A 14,536-nucleotide genomic window follows, 5' to 3' on the forward strand; every position below is an offset into this window, starting at 1 on the left:
AAGGGGGAGGAAAGGGAAGGAAAAGAAGGGAAAGGAAAGGAAATATTACTCAAAACCGTTGTCTGTACTCACTGTCTTCTCTTGTCACCTCCCACTCAGCCCTCAGCTCAGTCCAATTTGTACTCAGCCCTATGACGCCACTAAAATAGGCCTTCCAAGATACCCAATGACCTTGTGTTGATTAATCTAACAGACTTTTTCAGCCCTCATCTTACTTGACTTTTCAGCAGGATTAGACATTGTCAGCCATGCCCTCCTTCTTGAAATGCTCTCTTCCCACTTTCAGCCCCTCCTTTGCAGGACCCATCTCTTCTGGCAGCCCAGTTAATGTTGCAGTTATTCAAGACTTGGTCCTAACCATCTTCTCATCCCGTACTCTCTTTCTCTAGGGAATCTCATCCATGAGCAGACCTTCAGTTAACCCTTGTTATGGATTAAATTGTGTCCCCTAAAAATGTGTGTCACGTTGGCTAGGCCATGATTCCCAATGTTGTGTGGTTGTCCTCCATTTTGTGATCTGATGTATGTATCCTATGTGTTACAAATCCTAACCTCTGCGATGTTAATGAGGCAGGATTAGAGGCAGTTATGTTAATGAGGCAGGACTCAATCTACAGGATTAGGTTGTATCTTGAGTCAGTCTCTTGTGATATAAAAGAGAAAAGCGAGCAGAGAGGAGAGGGACCTCATACCACCAGGAAAGAAGAGCTGGGAGCGGAGTGCGTCCTTTGGACCCAGGGTCCCTGCGCTGAGAAGCTCCTAGAACAGGGGAAGATTGATAACAAAGACCTTCCCCCAGAACTGACAGAGAAAGCTTCTCCTGTAGCTGGTGCCCTAAATTCAGACTTCTAGCCTCCTAGATTGTAAGAGAATAAATTTCTGTTTGTTAAAGCCATCCACTTGTGGTATTTCTGTTGTAGCAGCACTAGATAACTAAGACACACCTTATGTTGCTCGGTTGCTCAAACTTGCTTCTGAGCCCTTTATCCACTTGCCCTCATGACATCTCCACTTGGATGTCTCAAAGGCACCTCAAACTCAATGTCTCAGACTGACCACATGGTCCTCCTTCCAGCCATGGTTCTCTTCTAATTTTCCTCATCTCCTCCTTTCAGCCAGTTTGTAAGCCTTCATCCTACCTTCTCCTCAACTTCTACATACATCTGCCACTAAGTCTTGTCCATTGACATCACATTTTTTTAAAAAATTCATCTTCTCTCCATTTCTGCTGCCACCATCCTAGTCTGTTTACCAATCTGCTGTCCACACTGCAGCGAGGCGAAGTGATTGTTTGAAAACACAAATCTCATGTCTAGCACCTTTTAAAGACCAAGAGGTAGGCTGGGATGTTAGGCCATGAAGTCTTCTGTGTTGTACACAAAGTATAAATATAGAGGAGGCTATACTTCAGGTGATGAGGACCCATGGTAGGATTTGAACAAAGAGTAGCATTACATGGTTTAAGTTTTAGAGAAATGGTTGTGGAGGCCACATAGAAACTGATTTGGAGGAAGGGATAGACCAAAACATGGGAAATCAGTGAAGAGAATGCTGCAGTGTCCAGGTGAGGCTCTCAAATTACTTCAAGTGATAGGAGCTTCTTGTAAGGCCATTTGGGGTCTAAAACATAAGATCAAACCCCTCAGGTTAGAACTCAGACCTCCTTCCCCCACATCTATCCTTCTTCCCTCCCTTTCATCCATCCATTCATACATACAACAAACCTATAATCCGGCCCCATTTTACCCATTCTAGTATATTTCTCACTTCCCTTTCAAATACTTCCCCTCCAGGCTCCCACCCTCTATATGTATCTTCATGAACCCCACCTCTGAACACATGGTATTTTTCGCACCCAAGATACCCTTCTCCGCTAATCGAAAACCTATAGCTTAACCTGGGCCTTGTCTCAACACCCCCCCATGCTCACCTAGATCTCTCCCTGCACTGGCCTTCAGCAGTAGTGTATCAGATGTAGAGGAACCATAGAGGTCATCTAGTCTACCACCCATACTCTACAGATAAGAAAATGGAGGCCAAGAGTAATGATGACCAGTAATTAAAAGAGCCAGCCTTGTGGATGGGTCTGTTGCAATTTTTAACTATACCCACCCGGTATCACCTTGCATGTGTAGCCTACGTGTGGTTTTAACCTGTCATCACTTAAACATGACTGAATTATACTGGAGAGGCAGTACTGTGTTGCGGTTAGCAATATGGGCTCTGGAGTCAAACAACTGTTCAAATCCCAGCTCTGTCACCTATCTGCTGTATGATTTTGGATAAATTACTTGACCTTTCTGTGCTTCATTTTCCACATCTGCAAAAAATTAGGGTAATAATTGTACCCATGGCATAGGACTATAGGGAGGACTAATGAGATAATCCATGTAAAGTGCTTAGAAGAATGCCTGGCCTATTGTGGCATAGTGGTTAAGAGCCACAGCTGCTAACCAAAAAGTCAGCAGTTTGAATCCACTAGCTGCTCCTTGGAAACCCTATGAGGCAGTTCTACTCTGTCCTGTAGGGTCACTATGAGTCAGAATCGACTTGATGGCAATGGGTTTGGTTTTTTTTGTATTGTAAGTATCTAATGAAGTGTCTCACTTGTTAAGAAATTTTAATGGCTTGATGTCTCAGTGAAATTGTAAGTTGCTTAAAGGCAGTAAACTAGACATTTCTCTATTGCACACTTAAAAAAAACTTCCCCAGTTCTATGAGATACACAAGGCACTCTCCCTCTTTATAAATGAGGAAACTGGACCGTTGCCCAGAGCTGGTAAGGGTAGCTGAGATTGCAGAGCAGAGCTCATCCAGTAAACTTCCCCAGCTGAGTCAGCTCCGAGGCGTTCCAGAGTAGAGTGACAGGGATAGGACCGAGTTGATCAGGGAAGACTTTCTGCTGGGGCTGACTTCTAGGGTTGGTTTTAAGCAAGGGAATGCTGGGCCTTCTCTGTATGAGGAACAGCCCTTAGTCAGTAAGTCTTTCAATCAGTAACTCATCCTTGGAGAGAGAACGCTGTGTTTGCAGGCTTAGGAAACCCATGGGGAGAAGAAGAAAACTTTTCTGGTGCCAACTTCTCTCTTGCTCCTGTAGGTTTCTTTACTTGAGCACTGAGGTGCCTGGACCCAGCTGAGAGCCTTTGTGAGGGAGCAGGGAACAGGGCCTGTGCATTCCAGAAATCTCCATTCTTTAGTCATCCTGAAACCAAAACCAGTGCAGGGAAGGGAAAGGTGAAATAATGGGGCGGGTGCGTTCCATGGGGACCAGGCTGGAAGACACCCCGAGGATACCGGGCAATACAGCCAGCAGGGACGCGCAAGGACACAGGGAGGGCTGGTTATGTAACACTAACCTGCTGGTCAACAAAGAACCAAGAATAGCACGTTTCAGGAGGGAGGGACTTCCCCTTCCTGTTCAAAAGCTCCAGACAGAGGCCGTAGCCCTTGGATGCTGTATATCTGTTTGGCTGCAGAAAGGTCAGCCCACGTCTGGCTCTGGGCCTCCAGAAAGGATTGTGTTTTGACCTAGCGTGGGAGCTCTAAGGATATGTGTGACCCCAGGCCCTGCTCTCCTCTTCCAGGTCCCAGGGGCTCAGAGAGCGGGCTCCAAGCATCCCTCCCCCTGAGATGCCAAAGAGGGCAGAGCTGTGCCATTTGATCCTGGCTGCCCTGGCTCAGCCCAGCAGCGTCACAAGGCCCCTGAGTCACACAAACACCAGCAACTCTGAAGCACATAGAGCTGCTGAGTTGGTTTTCTGCCCTTTTTATGAGAGTTGTTGGAGAGTTCCAGGAGCTGGGCCCAGAGTCGCACCCAGAGATGTCCGGAACGCACCCAAGACCAGATTTCTGGTGACAGGCAATCAGTTCAAATGAGCAAAGACCCTCCAGCACACCCTCTTCTTTTTTTTTTTAACTACTTCCTGTTTACATGGCTGTCTGTTCTGGGAAGAGGAGGGGAGAGAGAGGAGGGGAGACTGTGAGGTAGAGGGAGAGCTGGGGGTGGGGAGAAGGCTGGGGGAGAGGAGGACCTGTGAGAGGAAAGGGGGCCAGCCGGCCGTGAGGGGCTCTTTGTGAGGGAGGGAACCAGGAGAGATGCCCATGGGGGATACTATGAGAGAGGCACAAACTGAGGGGAATAGAATACGGAAAGCCTTGATTTTGTGTCATTTATCTGTGTGGGTGAAAGAGACTGATAGTGTATATAAGAGAAGGAGGAAGTGTGCGTATAAATATGTGAGTGAGAGAGAGGGAGAAAGAGACTGTGGGGGTGGGGGAGAGAGGGAAGACAGAGAAAGGGTCTGAGCTCAGAGTCCTCCACTCCTCAGCCTCTGAAGCCAGAATGGACTCCTGGAGGGGAAGTGCGGGAAGTCACAGTGCATTCCAGAGCTGGACGGAAACTATTCTTGGATCAGCTGCAGAGAGACAATTTGTGCCCTGAGGGTCTGATGCCTGCCTGGTGTGACCCCCTTGTTCCTGAGCTAGGCGGGGATAGGAAGGAAAGAACCACTTCTCATTTCTGCCCCAGCCCAGGCTGGCTCCTTCTCTGTCAGCTCCACCACTCTCAGGTAAGTCATTGAGGTCACCCATGGCTGGGGCCTCTGCAGACCTGGAGGCCTGAGTATGGAGCAGTGACTTCACTCCTGGGCCTGGAGCAGAAGGCTACTTACCCCTGGACGTCTAGCTGTTCCTTTCCTGCTCAGGGCGGGTTCACTTCCCTTTATTCATTAAAAGTTGTGTTAAAAGTTGCTTGTCTCTAGCATACTTCAGTCACTCCCCAGGCAGAACCTTAAAACACCTTAGAGGTGTCAGCGTCTCTGTCCAGGCTCTCAGTGCTGGTGGAGCAGCCCCACCAGGCCCTAGGAATCTGCAGGTGGCCATGGGTTCTTTGTCCTGAGTGTTTTTACTTCAGACTGGGTGTGCATTGTTACTGTCAGCTGCCACTAAGTCAGCACCCAACTCATGGTGACCCCATGCACAACAGAGCAAAACGCTGCCCAGTCCTGTGCCATCCCCATGATCATTTGTGGATTGGGCCATTGTGATCCGTAGGATTTTCACTGATTTTTCAGAATTTCCAACCCTTTCTTCCTAGTCTGTCTTAGTCTGGAAGCTCCGCTGAAACCTGTTTAACATCAGAGCAACGTGCAAGCCTCCACTGACAGACAGGTGGTGGCTGTGCACGACGCGCATTGGCTGAGAATTGAACCCGGGTCTTCCCCATGGAAGGCAAGAATTCTACCACTGAACCATAGCTTTTAATCCTGCAAGTCTTTGATCCAAGCTGATAGGAAGTGCTCCCCCTCCCCGCTCCATGAAGGTCTACTCCAAGCTTCTGCTCCCCCTCGCTTACCCCCATAGTAATAACTAATACGACGACGATGATGATAGCTAGCATTTATTGAGCACTTACTGTATATGCAGACACTGTTTTAAGTTCTTTATACGGTGTAAGTGATTTAACTCACACAACAACCCTCTGAGGGAGCCATTTTTATTCACCCCATTTAAAAATGAAGAAACCAAAGTTTACAGAAGTTAAACATCAGTAACTTCTGGTAAAGAACAGATCCAGGAGGCCAGCCCAGGCAACCTGACCCCAGAATCCAGAATCCATGGGCTAACCACTGCACCTACTGCCCCATTTTCCAGATCTTTCCTGGTATTCCAGCTCTGTTCTCTGCCATCATGTTCCATGGTGAACAGGCTCTTCGTCATCCTCAGCCTTATACAGAAATCACCACCTTGTCTTTTTCTTGAAACTGGTGGTCCCTGAGCCCACCGGGGGGCTGCCCTCCCCCCACACTGGGTCAGCCCTCTCGTAGCTCCTGGGTGATGCTCTTAGCCCTTAGCTTTGCCATCAGAGAACGCCCCTCCTTTGAGGTTGTGCCATCCCCCATGTGATCCTCTACGTTTGCTGAAGGTCACTGTCATTTACTGACCTCCTTGCCACCCCCTGCATTCCCTGACCACCTTCTTGCCTGCCTCACACCCTTCCCCTCTACCCTGAGTCCCACCATGCTGGGCCCTTGAATTTCCCTGTGGACGAGCTGTCCATCGCATTGGTCTGTGAGTTCCTCAGTTGTTGGGCTCCAGTGATAGTCCCAGCAGTTCTAGCTACCATTTCCGGATGCCCGCATGGGTCAGATACCATATTAGGGACGTTACACACAATATCGCTGTTATTTCCAACAACGTTCCCACAATGAAGGCATTGTCCTCATTTACAGATGAGGAAATGGGTCATCAGAGAGGTTTGCCAAGGTTACATAGTGAATGGTGGAACAAGGACTTGAACCTACTTCAAGCTCATCTCCCTCAGCTCTTCATGCAGCTCCACACCCTGGACTCAGACGTTAATTACCCTGAACTCCTCCACTGTCGGACCCTCACTCGAACTCCAGCTCTCAGCCCTCCAGCTCATCCTTTTCTCCCACTCCCTCTCTGCTGTGACCTCTTTAGAGTTTGTCATTCCCTTGATCTCTCCATTCCACCACCACACCCATTTTCTTTCTCCCAAATCTTTCTCTTTAATCAGAAGAATGCACAAGTATGTCCCAGCTTCAGAATCCTTTCCTCCTCTTTCCTCCCACCTCTTCCCTCCCCTACAAAACCAGATTACTTGCGGGAGTTGTCTACACTTGCTGTTGCTAATTCTCACCTCTCTACAGTCTGGATCCTACCCTACTGGTCCACTAACCTCCTGTCACCAGCCAGTGGGAAATCCCACAGTCACTCTAGGCTTCACCCTCCCTGGGCTGTCTGTGACAGTGATGCTATGGCTTCCTCTCACTCTCACCCTTTGGCTTCCAGGCCACTGGTCCTCTCCCTCCTCTCCGGCAGCTCCTTCCAAGCCTACTTCGTGGGCGCCCCTTCATCTGAACATCGGGCATTCAATTTTGTAAAAGGAGGCTAGGAGCCACGTCTTGGCACACAGCCCACACAAGCCCTGTTTTGCTGATGGAAAGCTGTTGAATTCCGTAGAGCTGAAATTCTGTATAAATAGACGCATTTACAACTTCCTGTCCATTTAGCTATCAGTCATTCTAACAAAGGTAGAACTAATAATAACTTGCATGTGTGTAGCAATCCACAGCTTACAGAATGTTTTCACATGGCCTTTAATATTGCTGCCTCTGTGCAATGAAAATATTTGTGTGTCTGCCCAATATTAAATGGGTGTCATTAAATGCAACGTGCTTTGCCAAGGTGTTGGGGATAACATTTGAAGTTAGCTTTGTTGTGATGAGGAATCCTCACTTAGATTCTCCAGGTGTTGTTAGCCAGGATCGTGTTCCCAGTCTCCCCTTCAGTTCTAGTGGTGATTGATATGTTACTGATCTTGGGACAGGGGCAAATGGCCCCTGCCATTTTAATGATATGTGTTCCTACTAGGGCATTTGGGGAGGCTCGGGACTGACAACAATGTGGAAGACCTCAGTTGCGGGAAAGGTAGGGTAGGCTGAGGGCCAGTTGCAGGCTCTGAGCCATTTGGATCAGCAGAAAATGTGACCAGATCTGTGTCGTGTTTGACCATCTGTATGGGTCGTGCTTTTTAAAGGGGACTTGGAAACTTTAAACCAAAATGGCAAATAAGTCGTATCTTGTGTGCCAGCTCCTACCAGTTGATAGTCTGTGTGGAGTACTGTGTGGAAGAGGTTTGGGAGGCCAAACCCAGGCTCCCTAGAAAATAATTTCATATTTAGGTAGCCGAATCTGCCATGGGGGAAGGGAGCCACGGTGGCGTGGGCCACATCTTTGCGATGAACTACCCAATGTGAGCTAAGCTGGGACTGTCACGTGCCTGCAGCCTGGGGCTTCTTTCCTACTCGGGTTTGCTGGGGCTTTGCTTTGAAGTCATCAAATACTTAAGGCCAAACATCCACAAGCGTAAGGATTGTCTGATGCCGCACAGCCCCTCAGCAGCTCCCTGAGCAGCTCCCTACCCCACCCAGCAGGCCGGGGCTGTTCATGCTCTGCCACATCTAGGATTCTTTGCACCCCATTTCTTTCCTGTTATGTCCTTGCTGTGCTCCAGGTTGTGGGAGAGTTTCAGGAGTGGCTTGTATCTCAGGTGGTGGGTCCTGTCCCTCTTTAGGAAACCATGGCAGTGACCTTTGGTGAATCACCAACTCCCCTCTCTCCTGCCCTCCACTCCTGACTCCTCTCTTCTCGAACCCTAGATCTGGGCACACTGAATGGCATTGACCTTGTGCTGGGCTATGGAGCACTTGGGCCTGCAAGGTGTCAGACTGACGCGAAGCCCCTGGGTTTGCTGGTTGATCACCTGTCATTATGGAAACCGCAGAGTAGCAGCACCTCTCCCTGGTTTGCCTCATTCTGCAACGAGCAGACCTTTTCACACAGATGCCTTGTCACCAAGGAAAGCAACTTTTCCCTTCAATGCACACACACACTTTTCCTGAAACCCTAGCCTTTCAACAAAATAATATGCCATTTCTTCTTCAACCCCTTGACCCTTTGGGATATATATCAGATTATATTTGGAGAATTTTATATTGCTGCCAAATACAATTAGAGCAGGAAGGAAAATGGCATTGCCATCTCAGAAAAAGCGGTCCCTCCAGGCTGGCCTGTAGACCGTGCTTACTGCTTGTAGATGCAGCATTGACCGTGACCTTTTGCTTTCGGGTTTTTTCGCTTTATGGGAGAAGAGATGTATAAGCCATTGGAGAGGGCCAGAGCCATATTAAAAACCTGCCCCCTAGAAGTGCACTGATACCTACAGCTCACTTTGAAATGTGTTCTGAAAAATGTGGATTGATGGATGGATAGATGGGTGGGTAGATAGACGATAAAGCAACACGTGACATGTTCATGGTGGAATCTGGGTGGTAGATATATGGTTGTTCATGGTACAGTTCTTCCATCTTCGCTGCAGGTTTGGAATTTTTCATAATAAAATGTTGGGGGGGTGGGAATTACCCGCTGACAGTGAACCATTTTAATTTCAAACAGACTCTTGACCAATGTGGTCCCTGAGGCCCAAGAATGAGGGAGTTGTAGGGATTGGATCCGTTCCATTTGGGAAGACTTCCTGTGGGGGTGTTTCCTGCCAGAGCTTGAAGCTGGTGCTGTGTGTGGACTGGTGGAGACAGGAGGAAGGCCGCCTTGCCAGGATGAGCTCCTCTGCCCTCTGCTGTGCCCCCTCACCCCTCAATTGTGTAACCTGTGAGCAGCAGGGGTTCTGCTCTCCTCTGTGGCTGACGCATCACACCAGCTTCTAAGCAGTTAAAGCTGCATTCCATAGCCTCCTCCTGCCAGGTCTGGCTTTCCTCACCTCTCCCAGAGGGCTTGCCATATGCCACAGCGCTGCCTGGTAAATCGAGGGCACTCCCTGCCCAGCACAATATTTGCTGTGGCTCTGAGCCTCCTGGGTGCAGAGAGAGCGCTGGGAGGCTGGGCCCTCCAGATGGTCTCACTGCCACCCACAGATTGGAGGCTGAACAGAGCTGGGCAGCCTGAGGGAGGGGCACAGGAGGTAAGTGGAGGGTGAAGAGGCTCTCGGGAGCTAGGTTCTGACTTATATTGTGGGTCACATCATTGGTGGTTACAGAGGGGATGCCAGGGTCCAACTATCAGGATAACTGACTTAGGTGTGGAAGGAAAATGCATGGAACGCCCTGGTACCTGTACGGCTCCCCATCTCTTCCCTTTCCAGTCTCCCACTGGTCTATGGGTGGGTGCTCAGTAAACACAACCCTTACCCCCCCCCCCAGAAAAACCAAACCCATTGCCGGCGAGTTAATTCCGACTCATAGCGACCCTATAGGACAGAATAGAGCTGCCCCATAGTGTTTCCAAGGAGCAGCTGGTGGATTCGAACTGCCGACCTTTTGGTTAGCAGTTGAGCTCTTAACCACTGAGCCACTCATGGTTTTATCACTATCAGCCTTAGCAAAATGGCATTAGGAGGGAAAGTCTGCTGCAAAAAAGGTACAAAGTAGATTCTTTAACAAACGAAGTGGTTATCTGTAGTACTGCTTTGCACCTTTGTTAGTATACAAGATCCAGAATCCACTCACTGTCAGACTCGGGGCCCTGTTGGATGATGGGGCTTGTCGTGCTTTTCACTGTTTAACATGCACATGTGCGCATACACACACACACCCTGTCCTCTGATCTGCCCTTGGTATTTGCAGAACCTGGAGGTGATACCAGCCCTTCCCCTTGCAGGCAGTAGAAAGGGTCCCTCCTGCAAGGAGGAGCCGGAGTGAACCTCCTGAGGGTCTCATCTTGGTCAGGTTGTGCTCTTCCCTCCTTCCTCATAAGACACAGTGGCTCCTGGAGTTAGGACCATGGACTCTGGAGCCAGATTCCTTGGATGTTAATCCCAGCTCCACTACCACTAACTGCATGACCTTCGACTAGCCACTTCCACTTCTCTGCCTCAGTTTCTTCACTTGTAAAATGAAGATAACAATACCATCTACCTAATTTGTTGTTGTTAGGTGCCATCCAGTCGGCTCTGACTCACAGTGAACCCATGTACAACAGAGTGAAATGCTGCCCGGTCCTGGGCCATCCTCATAGTCGATGTTATGCTTGAGCTCATTCTTGCAGCCACTGTGTCAGTCCATCTCCTTAAGGGTCTTCTTCTTTTCTGCTGACCCGCTACTTTTCCAAGTATGATGTCCTTCTCCAGGGTCCCGTCCCTGATAACGTGTGAAACGAAGTTTCACCATCCTCTTTTCTAAGGAACATTCTGGTTGTGTTTCTTCCAAGACACATTTGTTCATTCTTCTGGCAGCCCGTGGTATATTCAGTATTCTTCGCCAACACCACAATTCAAATGTATAGTTCTTCTTTGGTCTTCCTTATTCATTGCCTAGCTTTTGCATGCGTGTGAGGCGATTGAAAATACCGTGGCTTGGGTCAGACGCATCTTAGTCCTACCTCATCGGGTTGTTGTAAGAGTTAATTAAGTGTATACATGTAAAGCACTTAGAAAAGTGCCTAGCACCTGGGTGGTCCAAACGGTTAACACGCTCAACTGTTAATCGAAAGGTTGGAGATTAGAGTCCACCCAGAGGCGCCTCTGAAGAAAGGCCTGGCGATCTACCTCCCAAAAATCAGCCATTGAAAACTTGATGGAGCACAGTTGTACTCTGACATGCATGGGGTGACCATGAGCCAGAGTTGACTCAATGGCAACTGGTGTGTAAGTGTTAGCTGCTGCTTCTGCTGCTGTTCTCGGCATCTGCTCCTAAATCATCGCTGTTAGCTATGGGTCCCGAGGCCAGAGTGAGAATTCAGATCCCACTAGGATTGAGGGAGAACAGCTGTGTTTGTTTCCTGTTGTTGCTGTCCGTTTTTCTTCCCTTTTCCAGCTTCCAGAGCTGCATTCCTTGGCTTGTGGCCCCTTCTTCAATCTTCAAAGCCAACAGTGTAGTACCTTGTTTCTATCGTCACATTGCCTCCTTCTTCCGTAGTCAAGTCTCCCTCCGCCTCCCTCTTACAAGGACCCTTGTCATTACGTTAGGCCCAACCAGATAATCCAGGATAATCTCCCCATCTTAAAATCCTTCACTTTACCACATCTGCAAAATCCGTTTTGCCATATAAGGTAACATTCATAAGTTCTGGGGGCTAGGACTTGGACATAGTCGGTGGTCATTATTCAGCCTGGCACAACAATTGAGGCAAGAAGCAACTCTCCTGAGTTCTGGTCTGTGGGATGATTTGGCCAAGTTCTGGACCAGCTTAGATTGCCACCTCAGACCCAGCCAGGCCAGACGAGCTGCAGCGCCCCCTGCTGTCACTCCATACCTGCACTAGGTCCCCTCTGTCTCTGCAGGCAGCTCTGAGGGTACCCCCAGTGCCTGGTGATGTGCCCATGCGTGAAGGTGTGCGGGCCCTGATGTGCCATGTGTGTTCTTTCAGGCCATGGCGAGTGCCACTGTGGGGAGTGCAAGTGCCACGCAGGTTACATCGGGGACAACTGTAACTGCTCGACAGGCATCAGCTCGTGCCAGGCCAAGGACGGCCAGATCTGCAGCGACCGCGGGCGCTGCATCTGCGGGCAGTGCCAGTGCACAGAGCCGGGAGCCTTTGGGGAGACGTGTGAGAAGTGCCCCACCTGTCCCGATGCCTGCAGCACCAAGAGGTAACGGCCACCCTGCCCCTTCCCACCTACACGCTCCCACACTCCACCTACAGCCCCAGTCACTTCCGCTCGTCACCCCAGTACATCCTCCCTCGCTCGGACCTTCTCTCCCAGCCAGGAAGCCCTCAGGGGCCAGGCCAGCCTCTCACCACCCCGCCTGCCCCCAGTCTTCCACCCACCCAGGCCTTGCTGGGGAGCAAAACTCTTATTAATGTTAACTAAGCTGGCATTTCCCAAAATAGCGTCTTTGAAGCACTGGTTCCATGGGGATTTCGTGGGAAAATAAAAACAAAACACCTCCACCACTACTCTAGTCCTAAACAAGTTTAGGAATTCCTGGATTACTGAATTAAATGAAATTCAACTGGGTCGGGAATCAAAATAGCACCTTCTCTGAGCCTTCAGCGCGCTTTGTGAATTTCCGAAAGGGGATAGAGTATGCATCATTGTTTCAGCCGAATTTGACCCCTCCCTATTAACATCTCCCCAGCAATGTTTTACAGGGCACCCATTTGGGAAATACTCCTTTCAACAAAACATAATGAGAAAGTAAATTGGATAGGAAGACACCCGAACTAGATAAGGCATGCCAGAAACGAACTGCAATGGTGTTTGCATTTTCTGCTCCATTTATACAGATAATAGCAGGCTGATGAGTGCAGGAATGGTCTAGATTCAGGCCCTGGGCACAACAGACTCAGCCACAGGCTCGCGGAGCCGTGCTGACCTCCCCCCAGGGCTCTGCCCTTCACACTGCGAGAGCGGGAGGGAGAAGGAATGAGAAGAAGGCGCAGTGGCCTTCTGAAAAGCAAGGGTGACGTTTGCTTTGGAATGTGCTGCAGAAACAGCTGTGTCATCGTGATCCATGCCAGGGAGCCGGGAGAGAGGGCACAGATAATCAGAAACAAATAATAATATTAATACAAATGGCGTTTCCCTTTGGCCGGGGAACGCAACTGTGCAGTGTTCTTTTGGCAGAGTTCCCTTCCAAATGTCTGGCTCAGGCTGATAATGAAATGAGTTCACGCTCCCTGAGCCTGCAGTGGCTGCTTGTCAATTGTGCTCAGAAATGTTCTGGGTGACAGTGAAAGGCCAGCCCCTAGTCAGACATTTGCCACAGATGATCCAAGCTGGCTGCAAACTGAGAGACGAGACAGACAGGGCCAGGTTTTTTGTTCAATGATTTTTCTGGAGTCGAGGGGAGAGGCCTGCTACAAGTGGAGAGAGGCCGTGTGGTTCAGCAGTAGAGGTCTCACCTTCCATGCAGGAGACTCGGGTTCAGTTTCTGGCCCGTGCACCTTATGTGCAATCACTACCGTCAGTCAGTGGAGGCATGCGTGTTGCTATGATGCCAAACAGGTTTTGCAGAACTTCCAGGCTAAGGTAGACTAGGAAGAAAGGCCTGGTAATCTACTTCTGAAAATCAGCCAGCGAAAACCCAATGGCTCGCAATGTCCGATCCACAACTGATCATGGGGATGGCACGGGACTGGGTAGCATTTTGCTCCATTGTGCGTGGGGTCCCTGTGAGTCAGGGGTGGCCTTGGCAGCAGCCAGCAACAACAAAGAGCGGAAAACAACAGAAATCCAAACACAAACACCCCCCGGGGAGGAAACTAGGATCCCAGATCTGGAGCCCAAACAGCTGGAGCCGTCCCGAGCATTGAAGTCACAGACATTAGCTACAGTTTGCCGCTACAAGTGCCCCTCCCACCTCCCACCCAAGGAGCGCTTTTGAGTATCTGCTCCTGGTCTTTGGGGCACACTAGGTTAATGGGGGCTGGGGGCAAGTGGAGACAAACGCACATGGAATCAATAAAAGGAGACAAAGCCTTCACCTTCCCTTCCTACGAGCAGCCAGGCAGCCAGCCAGCATTGGCTTCAGGTCAATGGAAAGGCCCCAGGGGAAACCAACCCTAGTTTTAAATGTTTAAAGCATTTACTTCCTAGATGACATAGACTTAGTAATTTACTTTATTATCCATTTAGCAAAGGAGAAAGGAGAGCAAAGAGATGCCATCAGGGGACCTCACTGTCCCTTTTTTCCTCTGGGCCACACTGACCCTCTCTCTTTCATGGTCTAATTGCAACTTTTTTTTTTTTTCCAACAAAGCCCCTTTGATAGTGACTTATATAGGGCTGGTTTTCTACTTGCTGCCGTGTTGAGAGCCAGCAGGTCTTCAAGCTCTGTGTCCTTTTTTTCCCTGGGGTTTCAAAGCAGCCAGTCTCCACTTTCTAGAACTAACCAAACACACTCTCCACCTCAGGCTATGGCCATACTTAGCTTCAGCTGATTTCAATTAACAAGCTATTCCAGCAAAGTCTCTCTCAGCAACGTTTTTTTTTTTTTTAAAGGCCACACTTAATACATGGCTGCAGTATATTGAAAGTTTCAACCCAGTCCACAGA

At 49.3% G+C, this 14,536-nt stretch overlaps 1 protein-coding gene across 1 annotated transcript in view; it reads left to right on the forward strand.

Annotated features, from left to right (window-relative positions):
* ITGB5 (integrin subunit beta 5) overlaps window positions 1-14,536 on the forward strand; it is a 137,458-nt gene that overhangs the window by 107,804 nt on the left and 15,118 nt on the right. Inside the window, exon 12 of the mRNA XM_012554740.2 lies at window positions 11,905-12,127. Within this exon, the coding sequence (XP_012410194.1) occupies window positions 11,905-12,127 (223 nt within the window). The remainder of the gene's footprint in view (window positions 1-11,904; window positions 12,128-14,536) is intronic.

The sequence above is a fragment of the Trichechus manatus genome, unplaced genomic scaffold (genome assembly GCF_000243295.1).
Source record: "Trichechus manatus latirostris isolate Lorelei unplaced genomic scaffold, TriManLat1.0 scaffold00026, whole genome shotgun sequence".
In the NCBI taxonomy this organism is placed as follows: Eukaryota; Metazoa; Chordata; class Mammalia; order Sirenia; family Trichechidae; genus Trichechus; species Trichechus manatus.